Source organism: Triticum dicoccoides, chromosome 5B (genome assembly GCF_002162155.2).
Source record: "Triticum dicoccoides isolate Atlit2015 ecotype Zavitan chromosome 5B, WEW_v2.0, whole genome shotgun sequence".
Taxonomy (NCBI): domain Eukaryota; kingdom Viridiplantae; phylum Streptophyta; class Magnoliopsida; order Poales; family Poaceae; genus Triticum; species Triticum dicoccoides.
This window is the reverse complement of record NC_041389.1, coordinates 228,286,695-228,304,077: the sequence shown is the minus strand read 5'-3', so window position 1 is coordinate 228,304,077 and position 17,383 is coordinate 228,286,695. Positions and strand designations below refer to the sequence as shown.

Sequence of the window (17,383 nt, the reverse complement as noted above, 5' to 3'; positions counted from 1 at the left end):
TCTATTTGCTCTAAATGAAATATGAGTAATGATTAGCACATGGTCAGTATATTCCTTTGTTCTTCTAAATCTAATGGAAGGCTTACCCAACGTTAGAAAATGTTATGCTAATCTTATATTTTGTTGTTCTATAGTGTACATCATATATCATATAAGATAGGTGACATCATTTGTTTTCTTAGGAGGGACAAGGAGAAGTGGCAGTAACTACTAATTTGGGAGATTCACCATGCAAAATTGAGTTATCATCGCTGGTTCCTCCTGATGGATTGGTCAGTATTTTGTATCCCAGAGGAATATTTTTTTAGCTGAACACAGCTAGTGTTATGCAATCACAAAGATCTTCCTATATGTATGCTGTCATTCCTTTCTTGTGTTGACAATTTTTTCAGAAGCTGTCAAATCCTTGGTACTAATGACCATGTGAACGTTGCAACCCTTTTTAGTGTGCTAATTGAGTTTATTACTTAGATACCATGATAATAGATATCTTTTGTGTGTAGCCAAGAGCAACCTTCTTGTTTCCTAACGGGGAAGTTTCAGTTAAGGAGAAGAAGTTGGATGAGGGTGAGAAAATTTTGTCAGTAAATGGTATAGTGAAGTCTCATGTTCTGAATGGAGTTTGCACTGCATTGTACAATGATAATATGATGAATATCAAGTATCGCTATAAGGTAAACATCCCTAAGCTGGCCTTGTTTAATGAATATTTGCTCCGTCATGTTGCTTGTAATGGATCATTTGTTTTATTTTGTAGGATGATGAGCTATCATTTATTCCCAGCCTCACTTTACCATCAAATTCACTATCATTTGCATTTAAACGCCAGTTAACTCCTTCAGACAAGTTCAGGTAAATAAAAATGGTGTGAATGATTTCCATCTTTTTGATGGAATCCAGTAGCTCTACAGGTTGATGTAGAGTAGCTGATCTAGGCTTAGAAAAGAAACATCATATGATTTGCCTCCTGGATCTGTGAGACTGTTTTGAGCGGTGCACTCGTAACCTTGCTCTGCGTTCCAATGCACAGGGAGCTTGAAGCACCCTGTTTATATGTTACGTCCATTGCTTAACGATACTTATCATCTTCAGTTACCGGTACCATTTTGACACAAACTACTGGAGTGCTGTCTATAAACAAAAGGCCAGTAAGCATGTCAAATGGAAAGCAGGTTATGGGTCGGACGAAAGGCTTGGCTGGGCATCTGTTTGGGTAAGGATTTACTCACAACTGACAACAATAACTAGGCAGCTTAATTTAGCTCATCATAGGAGTTAAGTTATTATTTTTTGCTATATATTTTTGTTGGATTCATATAGATTTGCACCATGTAATGCAGGTTGGCGACGCAGGCGGCAAGACAAAGGAAGCCCCCCTGAAGACAAAAGTCCAACTCATGATAAAAGTCCCTCAGAACAATATACAGAATTCAACTCTAGTGTTCCGGGTGAAGAAAAGATGGGATTTTTAGTTTGGATATTTATTGCGCAGAGAAGGTGAGCAACAATAAGAAATATGAATGCATTGCATGTGCATACACTTTGTGTGGAAATTGAAAGGACTAGTATGTTACGTATTTTCCTCCTTGTCGCCAGTTGAAGTTAAACTGAAGCGTTTGATAGGAGGTTTGCATATACAAGTGTAATATTACGGAAAGTGAACAGTGCACCCGCGGTGCCCGGCCCGTCTATGGCACATAGACCATTCATCCCCCAACTAGCACCCCATCCTCTTTGCCATCGCCATCGCTGCCGCAATCCCACTTTTGGCCTCTACGCCATCGCCCCACCCCTGCTGCCGCCTCTTCCGTCGACGCCCTTTTTGCCATCGTTCTGGCCGCTTCTTCCATGGCCTGCCTATCCTAGGGTCGATGACAGCCCACCACTACCTCTAAGGTCATCGTCGGAGGACACAAGGTTCGACAACCTTTGCCTCCGTCTCCATGGACTCCATTCATCGATCGCGACTCGCCACCCACCCTCCTGCAAGGAGTTCGGCTGTTTGCCCGACTCGGCTGATACTTGTCCATGCCCGCCTCAATCCATTGATGTACTGTTTCATCACTGGACAACTTGGATGAGTTTTTTCTAAATAACTTCATATGTTGATGTTTGTTTGAAGAATCGTCTGACGATTATAGTGATGTTGTGTTAACTACTTTGGTCGTCAATGAGCACATTGCTAGGCAGCGGCCAATGTTTAGGGGGTCGATCCCGGGCCATGCTCCGGCGTTGAATCGTAATAAAGAAAACAACCATTGTCTACTCTACAACTATTATTTCTAGCTCAATGACTTGCTATTCCGTCCTAAGCTTTTTTGATGACACTTCCGGATGGGGGAGGCATGTGTTGTCACATCCCTGGTCCTGTTATGCACTAGGCTAGACCTCATGTGAGCATCATGTTTTAATTCAAATGAAATTTGAATTGAGGAATTTTCAAAGCCTCAGAAACCTTCTAAAAATGATCAACATTAAAATCTCCTCAAAGAAGTCCAAGAAAATGTTCCTCTTAGTCTCTGAAAATATTGCAAAGAGGTAAAACTCAAAACAATATTTTTGGTATCTCAGAGTTAATTATTTTGGGCCTTTGAATTAAATAAATAGCTATTTGCATTGGATATATATTTGATATATAAATAATATATGTCCAATAATTACTGGAACATTTTATGTGGTTTGGTATATTTTAGTTCTAGCCACATAACTATTTTCAGGATTTTATAAAATGGTTTAGTATATTACTAAACTAAAACAACACAGAACAAAATAGATAAATAAAAACAAAAATAAAAAGAGCAGAGGACTATCTGGCGCTCACCTCAGCCCACCTGGCCCAGCTCCTCCAGCCGGCCCAGCCCACCGCCGCTTCTCCCCCTGTCGTCTTCCTCTCCCTCGCCCCGAAGCTGCTCGGTGGCGCGCGCGACCACGCGCCCCGGCCACCTCCTCCCTGCCTGGCTGCCTCCTCCTCTCCTGGACGTCTCCCGCAGCTCCACGCCACCCCCTGGAACCCCCTCGCACTCTCTCTCGACCCCTTCCCCCTCCTCTGCTCTCTCTCTCGCGCAGCCCGAGCGGAGCTCATCGCCACCGCTCGCCGTTGCCGCACCCAGAGCCTCCCCCTCGACCCTCGGCGTGCCCAGTAGCTCGGCTACCTCGTCCTCATCCTCTCCGACGAGTCAAGCGACCTCGGACGCCCTGCATCGCCGTCATCGAGCCGTCTTCTTCACACACCGCCGCCGGATGCCGCTCGTCGATTCGCCGTCTCCGCCACCTCCCCGAGCCCACCGAGCTGCTCGTCGACCTCGCCGTGAGCTCCTCTGCCGAACCCCTCTCTCCCCGTGCTCTATTTCCCTCCGTAGCCGCCGTTACCACCGTGGCCGAGAGCTTCTCGCCGCCGGCCATGGCGTGGCCGTGGCCACAGCCACTGCAGCTCGCTCCCGAGCCCACCGTCGTGCTCACCGCAACCTCAGGAGCCCGCAGCACCCACCAGTTTCTCCCGTAGCGCACCATAGCGTCGAATCGATCGGCGCCCGAACTCCGGCGCCGCCGCGAGCTCGTTTCCGGCGAGCTCCGGCCACCACAGCCGCTGCCGCTCGCCCAGTTGGATGCGGCGCATCTTCAGCTACCCGTAGGAGCAAACCACGCGTCGAATGGTGCTCCGTAGCGAGCACACGTTGCATCTCCGTCGTCGGCCATGGTCGTCGCCGGCGAAACTCCGGCGGGAGCTGACGTGGCTCCGTCATTAGGAGCTAATCCAACTAACTAAACCACCTACAGCCACTGACAGTAGGCCCCACCCCTGGTCAAACCCCAGTCAGCGCTGGGTTTGACCGGGATTAGTTCCTGTGTCACTGACGTGTGGACCCCGCACGTCAGGTTTGACCTGGACCTGGCCGTTGACTCGCTGACGTCATGCTGGCGTCAGGCTGACGCAGTTAAATCATTTTCTGGAATTATTTTAATTCTAAGTATTCAGGAAATTCCAGAAAATGTTCAAAACTTCAAAAATTCATAGTAATTCAACCGTAACTCCAAATTAAATAATTTATATATGAAAAATTATCAGAAAAATTCAAGGAATCCATCTGTACCATTTTTATGCATGTTAGAACAACTTATAGCTGCTGTATAGCACAAATCAATTAAATGGCATTTGAATAATCACATATGGAGTTTGAATTTGAATCTTGTATTCAAACCAACTTCATTTAATCTGTTGCTAGTTGCATTAGCTCAAAACACATTCATATTGCCATGTCATAGCATGCATCATTTTGTGCATTGCATTGATTGTGTTCTTCTTTGTTGCCGGTATCTGTTCCCTCCCGGTAGACGATGTTCCGACGTTGTGATCGTTGACACTGATGAAGACTCAATGTTATCTTCAGAAGTGCCAGGCAAGCAAAACCCCCTTGTTCATTCTGATACAATCCCACTCTCTCGCTCCTGCTCTCTTTTACTGCATTAGGACAACAATGATTCATCTGTTATTTGCTGCGGTAGCTGAACCCCTTTATCCTTTGCATGACCTGTCATTCCACAGTAAATAGATGAAACCCACTAGCATGGGTAGGAGTTGTTTGAGCCCTGTTGTGTCTACTCATTCTTGCTTGTTTGTCATGCCTGCTACTGCTTAGAGTTGAGTCAGGTCTGATTCATCGGGGATGAATCAGAGGCGTGTGAACATGTCCTACTGTGTGTGAGCTAAGTGTGTGAACACGTTTTGGTAAAGGTAGCGGTGAGAGGCCATGTAGGAGTACATGGTGGGTTGTCTCATTGCAGCCGTCCTCAGGAACTGAGTTCTGTGTTTGTGATCCATGATTCAGCTACTACCACGCATTGGGCCCGAAACCAATGGACCCTCTCGGCTTCTTGATCACCCTTGTCCTCTGTCCAGGAGTTGCAAGTAGTTTCTGGTGTTTGTAGTATGCTGGAGGCCGTGGGCAGCGCTGACCGTAGGGGTGGGCTGTGATGCGGTAGGCACGTGGCACGGTGTACCGGGCGCCCGTTTGGTGTCTCGGGAACCCTGTTCACATCGTTTGGGGCTGTGAGCGAAACTCCGGCCGGATCTCCTCATGGATGGAACCCGAATAGGCGATAAACCTGGACTAGAGACTTAGGTGATTAGGTAGGTCGTGGCCGACACCCACGTTGGGCTTCCGCTTGAAGGTTGCCGAGTACATGTCGTGTAAACGACGGTAAGTGGTGAGAGCGTGTATGAAGAAGTACACCCCTGCAGGGTTAACCTAATCTATTCGAATAGCCGTGTCCGCGGAAAAGGACTTCTGGATTGCTTATATCAGTTCATAGACAAGTGAAAGTGGATACTCTAAAATACGCAAGATAAGCGTGAGTGCTATTGATGGCGTTCTCATAGGGAGGCGGGAGCGGATCCATAGTGGTGTATTGATATGGTGAATATGTGGACTCGTGTGCGTCACCTCAAAAGAGTCGCTTGCAGTCGTAGTTTAGGATAGCCACCGAGTCAAAGCTGGCTTGCTGCAGTTAAACCCCACCACCCCTTTGTTGATAATGATGCATATGTAGTTAGTTCTGATGTAAGTCTTGCTGGGTACATTTGTACTCACGTTTGCCTATTTTATGTTTTTGCAGAGAGACTTCAGTCTCACTAGTAGTTCCGCTTGGACTTCGACGTTTAGCTTGTTACCTCAGCTACGATCTTGTGCCCTCGGCAGTATCTGGTAGATAGTCAGGCTTCTCAGCCTTTTTCATTTATAGTTGTCTGTACTCAGACATGATAGCTTCCGCTTGTGCTTTGACTTGTATGCTCTGAATGTTGGGTCATGAGACCTATGTTTGTAATATCTCGCTCCTCGGAGCCTAATGAATAAATACTTGAGTCATAGAGTCATGTTGTGATGCCATGTTGTGTTTGCACATATCGAGCATATTGTGTGTATGTTATTGAAATGCTTGGTATGTGTGGGATCTGACTATCTAGTTGTTTATCCTTAGTAGCTTCTCTTACCGGGAAATGTCTCCTAGTGTTTCCAATGGTAGCTTGCTACTGCTCCGGAACACTTAGGCTGGCCGGCATGTGTCCTTCTTCGTTCATGTGTCTGTCCCTTCGGGGAAATGTCACGCGATGAATACCGGAGTCCTGTTAGCCCGCTATAGCCCGGTTCACCGGAGTCCTGCTAGCCCAGTGCTACAGCCTGGATTCACTCGCTGATGACCGACACGTTCGATGCTGGGTCATGGATGCCTGTCCCTGTAAGTTTGTGCCACTTTGGGTTTACGACTAGCCATGTCAGCCCGGGCTCCTTATCATATAGATGCTAGCGACACTGTCATATACGTGTGCCAAAAGGCGCAAACGGTCCCGGGTAAAGGTAGGGCGACACCCGTGGGAATACCGTGCGTGAGGCCGCAAAGTGATATGAGGTGTTACATGCTAGATCGATGTGGCATTGAGTCGGGGTCCTGACATGTGTTCAACCGTATTTTGGGATGGAGTGGTGGAGTATGTTGACCACTTCAAATGCAAGTATGATGCCCATGAAAAGGTTGACTTGTTCTCTTATCAGAAATGTATGGTGTTATGGCAGCGGATATGTGGTGGTTTTATGGAACGGGCGACAGATATATGGTGGTTTTATGGGACGACGGATATGTGGTGGAGGTATATGGCAGTGGAGGTAACATTTGTGCGGCGGCAACATGACGACCAACAATTTGACACGATGAAGCAATCGCAAATTTAACAAAACAAAACACTCAAAAGAAAAATTGCAAAAAGGCCTAGATGGGTTTAGGTAGGATGATCTAACACTAATTTTTTTGGCTTTTTCGTGGACTATAGGTATGAGAACATATCTAATCTAGACTATGAAAACTGGAAAAATCTCATCGATCAACATGGAAAACTGATACCACCAGATAGAGGCGAGGGTCTCGATCTTTCGATGAGATGATTACTGTAGTTTTTGGTGGAGTAGACTTTGACGATCCGACTATGAACGTACGAAGACGTCGTGCGTTAACAAATCACTAAACCAACTCCGAGAGATCATTGACAACGCCGGAGCATGATCAACCTGACCACGAGGTTCTATTTCCTGTAGGCAAACTAAGAACAAGCAGATGCGTCAATAATTTCTCATTTATTGTTCGCTGATGATTCACTTATACTTGTTAGAATAGATCCGAGGCATACCGTTGATCATTCGAGGACCAAGCAATCACACGAGCACGACACCGAGATTTATTAACGAGGTTCATCGATATAGCTACATCCCCGGGCCTGACTACGGGCGCTCCTCCTCGTGACACCGTCACAATACCGCACCCCGGCCACCCTGGCGCCGGCACATGCCGCCGGCTCCCCCGCGAGCATGTGCTATTATGTTGGTATAGGTAACATCGTGTGTCTACCCCTGCTATATATGAGAGGCCTAGGATACAAGTGTCCTACTTGGACACGACTCCATATCCTGTCTACACACCGTACGATTCCAAGTCCAATTGTAACCTAACTTGTACATTAATATTCGACACAACTCTAACAAACTCCACCTTGGCGAATATTCTCCACCACCTTGAATTCGTCCGTGCGTCGAACCTCCATGTACATTGGACTTGAGATACGCCATGAGCACCGCTGCTACTCCCAGACTCCATATGACTCCACCTGCAATTGTAGTCCCTTCTCGTCTTCTTGACAGTCAACACTCAAGCAAAATTAAGTTTGTCATTACTCTACTTTGTGCTCCCAACTTCCGGAGTTTCCGTTCAACGCCATCACACACCGATAATTTATCTGCGTGAAAATGAACAACTCACATATTGGATGTCACATACAAGAGTTACCTGAACTCAACATCACCGCTCTTTCTTGACCGTCTGTCTGAAACTTGAAGGAATTTCACTGTCGCCCTGTGTCACCCTGAGTCAAATTCACAGTTGTCTCATCCTTTTCCCGGGTAGTCTTTGACATGTCCCATAGCTATAGCACTCCGCCTCCTTCTGTACTTGTCATCCGCACTTTTTAATGTGTACTGAACACCAAAGAATATACGGCCGTGTACTCTCCCAACTTTTTGACAATTTCAGACTTTCCGCCACTTTCTCAGATTCTCCATGGTCAACTCCTGTCCATCAACCGGCACCGATAGACCCAGTCACCAACCTGAATCCGGTACTCGTCAACACTACTTCAGCACCCCCTTGCACACTTTGTCTGGCCACATGTCTGACCACCAGTGCTTTGGCCTGTCGCTGTGTCCCGTGCTTACCGCACGCCTCGCCGCTATCACCGCGTCGAGCCTCTACTGTCCTGGTCGAGTCTCCCGGGTAGCTAGCCCCCACTGTCTCAACTCCCACTGTAGAGAACCATCGATCATCACCGACCGATGTTGAGTATCACGTCTCCATTGGACCATTGGGCCCCAGTCCGATCCACGTGTCTCTCGGTATCCCGCTGAAATAGGCTTCGACTCTCCATGCATTTATGTCGTAGCCCCTCCATCAGCACAGAGTGTAGTCATCCATCAGACTCCAACTCCATCTTCAACGTGACTCCATGGTGGTTGTACGTGCCACCCTCCCGCACCCTGTCGACTCCAAGCTCTCATGTGCACCGTCTTGAATCAACCCCATGCCATAGTCTGTCGAAGCCGCACAAGCTCTCAGGCCTGCACCACGTGTTTCCATGCCCCAGAAGTCGGCCATCATCAGCATAACGCTCCTATGTCGTCATCGCTGAAATCACCACCGTCTTCTGCTTTGACCGACATCTCCGTCGATCCGTCAGACAGTCCAGTCTGAACCAGCCGAAAATATCCGACTGCAACCATGCTCCACCATGCGTTGTGTCCGCCCGCACTCCGTGCCTTGCTTGACGCCCTGTGTATGCATGGTCCCAGCACGACGCGCTCCAAACTTCTCCGAGCCTTATACGCATGTCGCCTGTCTTGATTTCCATTCGACCATCATGCCGAACAACGCCATCGCTGTATTCCTACCATCTTCAATCCATGTACAAAGCAAAGAATTCCAAAAGAAATAGCATCCGGAACCTTCTTGTTTACCCGTAGCAAGCCACCACACACAAGTTTCCTGAACTATTCTTTTCATCTTTACACACGTACTCGATGGATCCATGGCCATCAATGTTCACGCCCTGGTGACAAGACAACACACCAAGCGACACCCTTTGATCGCAGCAGAACGACATCTTTTTTCCTTTAACAAATCTCCCGCATGTAGCTCTGGCTCCTTTCATACATCATGTACGATAACGCGGATCTGCCTAGCTCGGACTGAGCCTTGCTCTTCCAGGCCTCCTGCCATGGGCCACGCCGAGCTCCAGCCCCGCAGGGCCCGTAGCACTAGTGCCAGCTTGGGTCCCTGGCCCGCAGGCCGCGCGTGCCCGTCAGCGCAACGCGCTCGGCCGCCGCATGCCCCAGCGCTCCTGCCGTCGCATGTGCCCGTTACGAACTCCGCCACAGCTTTTGATCTGCCGATCTTGTCTCGCTGCTGTCCGCTAGGTCTGCCAGCTTCCGCCTGGCCTCTTGCCGATGAGTCTCCGCCTGGTCCAGCAGTGGCCACCACGTCGCCCCACACCCGACGCACAAACACACCAGCCGCACACGCTTGCACCTGCTGGGCCGCTGCCTTAGCGCTTTGCTTGCGCGCCCTTGCGGCTACATGTTACACCGCCGCTGCACGCTCCTGATCTCGTCGAGATACAGCCGCTCTGATACCAATTGTTAGCGTCCCAGGCCCAGCTCCCAACCTCCGGCATATGTTCAGACGTTTCCGGTGCACATCGGACACACCACACAAGCAAAGAGCCCACCACATCCCAAAAGACTAGCCTGAAGGGAGTGTGGCACTCCTCCTTATAAGGTGGTCCTAGCCCCTCCCATATCCAAGGTGGGACTAAAGTCACTGGCAACACCCAATGGCCAACGTCTCTAACACCCCATCCCCCTAAACAGGGCGGACTGGGGCCCAGCTCTGATACCACTTGTTAGAATAGATCCGAGGCATACCATTGATCATCCGAGGACCAAGCAATCACACGAGCACGACACCGAGATTTATTAACGAGGTTCACCGATATGGCTACATCCCCAGGCCTGACTACGGTCGCTCCTCCCCGTGACACCGTCACAATACCGCACCTCGGCCGCCCTGGCGCCGGCACATGCCGCCGGCTCCCCCGCGAGCATGTGCTATTATGTTGGCATAGGTAACATCGTGTGTCTACCCCCGCTATATATGAGAGGCCTAGGATACAAGTGTCCTACTTGGACACGACTCCATATCCTGTCTACACACCGTACGATTCCAAGTCCAATTGTAACCTAACTTGTACATTAATATTCGACACAACTCTAACAATACTCATGAGAGCAGATGCGTCAAATGCAAACAAATTATGCGGGATTTTGGATGAATACTGTGCAGCTTCAGGACAATTGTTGAGTGAAGCAAAGTGTTCAATTTTCTTCAGTCCGAACACGGATGTGGAGGTAAAGGCCGAAGTTTGTCAATTTTTGAACATTATGACAAATCCCTCTCGGATAAATATTTGGGGCTCCCGTCCATGATTGGAGTAGATCGAGTAGACTGCTTCAAACACATTATTGAGAGGATTCAGGCTATGGTGAATGGTTGGAAAGAGAGGACTCTCTCCTATGGAGGAAAGGATGCATTACTGAAAGCGGTGGCCCAAGCCATACCAACATATGCGATGAGTGTGTTCAAATTCCCGAAAAAAGTTTGTAAGGGGATCACTGACACAATGTCGCACTATTGGTGGGGTGATGGGGAAAATGATCGTAAGATGCATTGGTTCGCATGGTGGAAAATGTGTTTGCCAAAGGAGAGAGGAGGTATGGGTTTCAGAGATGTCCATAGCTTCAACTTGGCGATGCTAGCCAAACAGTGTTGGAGGCTCATTGAGAACCATGGCTCCTTGTGTGCTCGTGTCCTTAGAGCAAGATATTATCCTACGGGAGACATTCTCAACTGTGAACTTAAAAAGGGATCCTCTTACATGTGGCAAAGTATTTGGGCAGGTATCCAGACTTTCAAAAAACGGCTGCATTTGGAGAGTGGGAGATGGCACAAAGATAAACATATGGAACGATTGTTGGATACCAAATAGTGCATCCAAGAAAATCATCACAATTCGAGGCAATCAAGTGCTAACCCGGGTTTGTGAGTCATTAGACCCAATCACTGGAGAGTGGGATGAGCAGCTGAGCTGAGAGAATTTTTGGCACATTGACGCTGAACGTATCTTTCAAATCCCTATATTTCATTTGGAGACAGAAGATTTTGTTGCATGGAATCTAACAAAGAATGGGGTGTTCTCGGTTCGCTCTGCTTACTATAAACAGTGGGAAGAAAACTTTAACCAGGACAATATGGGCCTTGTGCGCTTGTGACGCCCCCGATTCAATCGTACACTAATCATGCACGCAAACGTGTACGATCAAGAACAGGGACTCACGGGAAGATATCACAACACAACTCTAAAAACAAAAATAAGTCATACAAGCAACATAATACAAGCCAGGGGCCTCGAGGGCTCGAATACAAGTGCTCGATCATAGATGAGTCAGCGGAAACAACAATATCTGAGTACAGACATAAGTTAAGCAAGTTTGCCTTAAGAAGGCTAACACAAACTGGGATACAGATTGAAAGAGGCGCAGGCCTCCTGCCTGGGATCCTCCTAAACTACTCCTAGTCGTCGTCAGCGGCCTGCACGTAGTAGTAGGCACCTCCAGTGTAGTAGTCGTCGTCGACGGTGGCGTCTGGCTCCTGGACTCCAGCATCTGGTTGTGACAACCAGAAAGAAAGGAAAGGGGGAAAAGGGGGGAGAAAGCAACCGTGAGTACTCATCCAAAGTACTCGCAAGCAAGGAGCTACACTACATATGCATGGGTATATGTGTAAAGGGCCATATCAGTGGACTGAACTGCAGAATGCCAGAATAAGAGGGGGATAGCTAATCCTGTCGAAGACTACGCTTCTGGCAGCCTCCGTCTTGCAGCATGTAGAAGAGAGTAGATTGAAATCCTCCAAGTAGCATCACATAGCATAATCCTACCCGGCGATCCTCTCCTCGTCGCCCTGTTAGAGAGCGATCACCGGGTTGTATCTGGCACTTGGAAGGGTGTGTTTTATTAAGTATCCGGTTCTAGTTGTCATAAGGTCAAGGTACAACTCCGGGTCGTCCTTTTACCGAGGGACACGACTATTCGAATAGATAAACTTCCCTGCAGGGGTGCACCACATAACCCAACACGCTCGATCCCATTTGGCCGGACACACTTTCCTGGGTCATGCCCGGCCTCGGAAGATCAACACGTCGCAGCCTCACCTAGGCACAACAGAGAGGTCAGCACGCCGGTCTAACTCCTATGGCGCAGGGGTCTGGGCCCATCGCCCTTTGCACACCTGCACGTTGCGAACGCGGCCGGAAGCAGAACTAGCCCCCTTAATACAAGTGCAGGCTTACGTTCCAATCTGGCGCACGCCACTCAGTCGCTGACGTCAAGAAGGCTTCGGCTGATACCACGACGTCGAGTGCCCATATCTTTCCCGCGTAGTTGGTTAGTGCGTATAGGCCAGTGGCCAGACTCAGATCAAATACCAAGATCTCGTTAAGCGTGTTATTATGAAGCAACCGCGAACGCCGACCAGGGCCAGGCCCACCTGTCTCCTAGGTGGTCTCAACCTGCCCTGTCGCTCCGCCACAAAGTAACAGTCGGGGGCCGTCGGGAACCCAGGCCCACCTCTACCAGGATGGAGCCACCTGTCCTTTCAGCCCCCACATCGGGATCACTTGCGGGTACTCAACGAGTTGACCCGACTTTAGTCACCATCTGTATAATATGTATGTATGTATGTATAGTATATACCCGTGATCACCTCCCAAGTGACCACGGCCCGATAGTATAGCAAGGCAGACTGACAAGAATGTAGGGCCAATGATGATAAACTAGCATCCTATACTAAGCATTTAGGATTGCAGGTAAGGTATCAACAGATGTAGCAACAATGTCAGGCTATGCATCAGAATAGGATCAACGGAAAGCAGTAACATGCTACACTACTCTAATGCAAGCAGTATAGAGGAGAATAGGCGATATCTGGTGATCAAGGGGGGGCTTGCCTGGTTGCTCTGGCAAGGAGGGGTCATCTTCGGTGTAGTCGAATACACGGACATCGGCACCGGTCTCAGAGTCTACCGGAAAGAAGTAACGGGGGGGAACACAATAAATAATAGAGCAAACAAATGTAACACAAAGAAAGACGCGGCAATATGCGGTGCTAGGGGTGACCTAACGTAGTGGTAGGTGATACCGACGAAGGGGGTAAACATCCGGGAAAGTATTCCCGGTGTTTCGCGTTTTCGGGCAGAGGAGCCGGAGGGGTAAAGTTGCGAGTTCGATAGGTTAGGGATGCGTGGCGGACGAACGGGCTGCGTTTCTGAGTTCGTCTCGTCGTTCTGAGCAACTTTCATGTAGAAAACATTTTCATCCGAGTTACAGATTAATTTCTATGATTTTACAAAGTTTAAAATGATTTTCTATATTCACAGAATTCTTTTAATTTGAAAATAAAACAGCAAAATACTTTTGTCACCCAGTGCTATTCTAGTCGTAGTGTATGACAGTGGGACCAGTGGAGTTGGGTTGACCCAGTCAAATGTTGACTAGTCCACATATGAACAGTGTAGGGGGCCACATGTCATTGACTTAGACTTTTCTGAAAAATTATTTTTCTTTAAACTAACCATGGGTCCACATGTCATCTACTGTTGGACTAATTAACTAGTACTACTAATCTAACCAAGGGTCGGCCACAGCTTCGGCCACGTGCACGACGCACACACACAGCACACACAAGTTAGTAGGCTAGGAGTTATTAACATAAGATGTCATTTTGTGAATTTTGTAGGATTTAATCTATTCATCAAAAGGATTTGGTCCGATGGGATAAAATGGAGTTTGCCATGCATACCTTCTACTCATATTATTTTTAGGCCTGTTAGTAGTTGTTTAACCGCTGATCAGAGGCTGTAAAGGAGGTTAGTCATTGTGGAAATAGCAAAGCTAGCAACATGTACAGTAGCTAGTAGCAGTACATGTAGAGGCACGATGGGCAGAGCTGTGGCGCGGGCGATGCAGTGGCGGGGAGCGCGCGTCTGGGCGCAGGGCAACGACGACCGCGGTGCGGGCGCAGCCAGGCCGCAGAGGGGCGCAGCGACTGGGGGATACGCCGAGCAGGCGCGGGCGAGTGCCAACGAGGGGGAGAAGGCGCGGCCGGTGGAGGAGCAGCAGCGGCTGCACGAATCTTGGTGATATGACCTCTAATCTTGGTGATGATTCTGTGTCGAATGACTCATTGCATGTTTGCTTATCTAAGCATGTTGTAGCATGTAAATTTGATTCAAATAAGGTTTATTCACCAATGTTGGGATGGTTTAATGATGAACATTGTCAATCTTTTGAAATAAATAAGAGCTTCACTTATATGTGCAAACTGAGTTGCAATATTTTCATGCCTTCTAGTTCTTGTGCTAATTTGTTGGCTTTAGATTTTATGAACTATGCAAGTTACTCATCTATTCATGTGTCATATATGCAAAAATCAAAGGAAGTAAAAATGGATGACGTATACATATACAACATGTACACCTTATCTCTTTCGTTAGCCACATTTCAGATTAAGCAACGCCGAGGACGGCTTTGTTTTCAAGAAGGGGAGGATGATGAGGACATGACTACCTTGGATAAGACCGAAAATATTGCATACATGCATATTTGTCAGGTGATTTCTAGTGCAAACTATTCAATAATATATTTATGTTATCCAGAACAAAAATACTTCACATACTTTTGTGTTTTGTCTAATTGCAGGTGTATGAGACATTTGTACAATCCACATATGAAGATAAGGGAAAAGGAGAAGTTTAGGTGCTGTTCAAAAAGTCTTCTGACGTCACTTTTGGGCCAAGAGAAGATAGAGTCCAAGTCTCTCACGTTCTGGATTCAGATTCGGACTGCACATACATACCTGACTCAAAACGCCAACAACTTTTTCATACGGACTCCAAATTGGGTGATTCTTTTTTTGTTGGAAAGTAGATTTCATGCTCTTTCCAGCACAATTGGAATCACCTTAAAATCCGTCCGGAGCGTTGAGTTATGGACGAAACAATCTGACGCTGCACCAGAATCCGAGTCAAACTACAAGTCCAAAGGTGTTACGTCACCTCCACTTGGGCCCATTAGCCTTGTATGACCTAGGGTTAGTTTTAGGCTGCCTTGGGACGTCCTCCCACCTCCTTGGCCGCCACCCCTTGCTCCTATATAAGTAGATCCATCTAGTAGCTTTTCCCTTGGGATTTGTTTAGTTAAAAGTTAGCCATTGCAACTTCGTGTACTTCGTTTGTGTCCAACGACCAGACCAAGACCGCTTACGGATCCCCACCTTTATCAATACTTCATACATACTCGCAATATTCAGATTGCTTTTATCATATTCTTGCTTGTTCTTCGATTGCTTGCAGGAATAGACCTTCGTGGTCAGGTTGATTGTGCTCCGGCGTGGTCAATAACCCCTCGGAGTTGGTTTAGCGATTGCTAAGGCGCAACGTCGTGCACGTTTGTAGTCGGATCGTCAAAGTCATCTCCACCAAATCGATAGTTATCATCTCATCGAAAGATCGGGACACTCTCCGCCTCTATCAAGTGGTATCAGTTTTCAGGTTGCTCGGTGAGAATTTCCAGTTTTTCTAGATTAGATTTATTTTCTTACCTATTGTCCAAGAAAAACCACACAAAAAAGTTAGATCTATTCATCCTTTATCCAAGCCAGTCCGAACCTTTGCAATTTTTCTATTCATTGCTTGCATAGTTGAATTATCGGTTGCATCGTCGTGTCAGTTGCTGGTCTTAGTGTCTAGTTCCTTTAGAGTTTCGAGTTCTGTTCACATTAGTCACGCCGCCGCTGCATCATTATCCTTCCGCTGTCCACCATCCCATCTATTAATTTCCACCACGTGCTACGTGCTGTTCATTGTCATAATCATAGTTGAGGTCATTCACACTTCGCCTGATCCAATCTGCATCTTATCTAATTTGTCTTGAAAAGAGGAAAAAAAACAGACAGAGGAAAAAAAAGCAAAAAAAAAGTCAGAGAAAAAAAAGAGTAAGAAAAAGAAAAAAACGTGAGGAAAAAAAAGAGAGAGGAAAAAACATCGGATCTATCTAGAATCAATCTCGTATCTGAATTCGGATTGGAATCTGTTTTGCGCACTGTTCAGTAAAACAGGTGTATCTTCCTCATACAAAGTCCGTTTTGACTCCCTGAGTACTCAAATTGAAGCTAGAGACGAGCCGCATCTAAATAGTTGCAGAAGCTAGTTCAATATTTTACACCTCAAAATCGGCTTCTAAATAGGTGTTTTTGCCCTCTGAAGTTCGTGAACACAGCTTGTTCCAATTTTTCAGGCCAGTTTTAGAATTCTTTGACTCCTCATATCAACTCGGAATTGAGTGATTCTTTTTGCATTGGAAAGCTTGAGTTAGTAGCATTCTTTGAAAGAATTTATCAGAAAATTGGCTCAAACTTTTCAAGAGGAAAGTTGGAGAGAGAGTTGTTGTATATCCTGCTTGGCTGTTGTTTTTCATCATTATCTTTACTTATATCTTGTTGTCAAGAGCTACTTAGTATCCTTCATTGATGCTAGTTGTGCTACGCCGTGACCTCATTAGTGTTCTAGGCTCGCGTCTCTAGTCCGGTCTAGCCTAGGACCGGCACAGTACCGTCGTTGAGCGTTTATTCAACATTGCATCTTTGAATTGATTATTGCTAATCTTTTGCTACCATATATACCCAACCCAGCTCCACATATTTCTACACCGTGTATACGTACGCTCCCCTGGCAATCGCTTTACTCAATATTCGGAGTTACTTGACACCGCTGGTTGCCGATCACCGCCTGCTGCATGGTAAGAACTTGTAAGACATTGATATTTGCTTTACTGTGAGCGTTTTACCACCACATCCTAGTAGTTATAGGAACATTTTTTTTGGATTTTGTTTCTTGTTCTACTAATCATGACAGTATCCAGAGTCAATTCATGGGCTTTGTCGATCGCGGGAGACATGCCACCACCTATGCAAATACCACAACCGTCACGAGAGGTGCACAAACATCCAAATGCACATGATCAGGTTCATGTTTCTATACCACCATTTAATGGCCGTTTTAGACTTGCTTTATATATTGAATGGGAGTTAGACATAAATAATATATTTGCTTCCCATAATTTTGATGAACGTAAAAAGTTACGGTTGCGGTTGGTTCTTTCACTGGTTATGCTCTAGT

At 47.0% G+C, this 17,383-nt stretch overlaps 1 protein-coding gene across 2 annotated transcripts in view; it reads left to right on the top strand.

Moving 5' to 3' along the window:
* Window positions 1-5,636, top strand: part of LOC119308164 (outer envelope pore protein 37, chloroplastic-like) — a 34,137-nt gene extending 28,501 nt beyond the window's left edge. Inside the window, exons 2-7 of one of the 2 annotated variants that reach the window (XM_037584286.1) lie at window positions 183-272; window positions 504-674; window positions 758-852; window positions 1,093-1,213; window positions 1,341-1,497; window positions 5,614-5,636. In XM_037584286.1, coding sequence (XP_037440183.1) covers window positions 183-272; window positions 504-674; window positions 758-852; window positions 1,093-1,213; window positions 1,341-1,472 — 609 coding nt within the window. In that variant the 3' untranslated portion in view covers window positions 1,473-1,497; window positions 5,614-5,636. Of the gene's footprint in view, window positions 1-182; window positions 273-503; window positions 675-757; window positions 853-1,092; window positions 1,214-1,340; window positions 2,052-5,613 lie in introns of those variants that run through there. The other variant, XM_037584285.1, reaches the window with a different exon arrangement.
* Window positions 5,637-17,383: the final 11,747 nt, after the last annotated feature.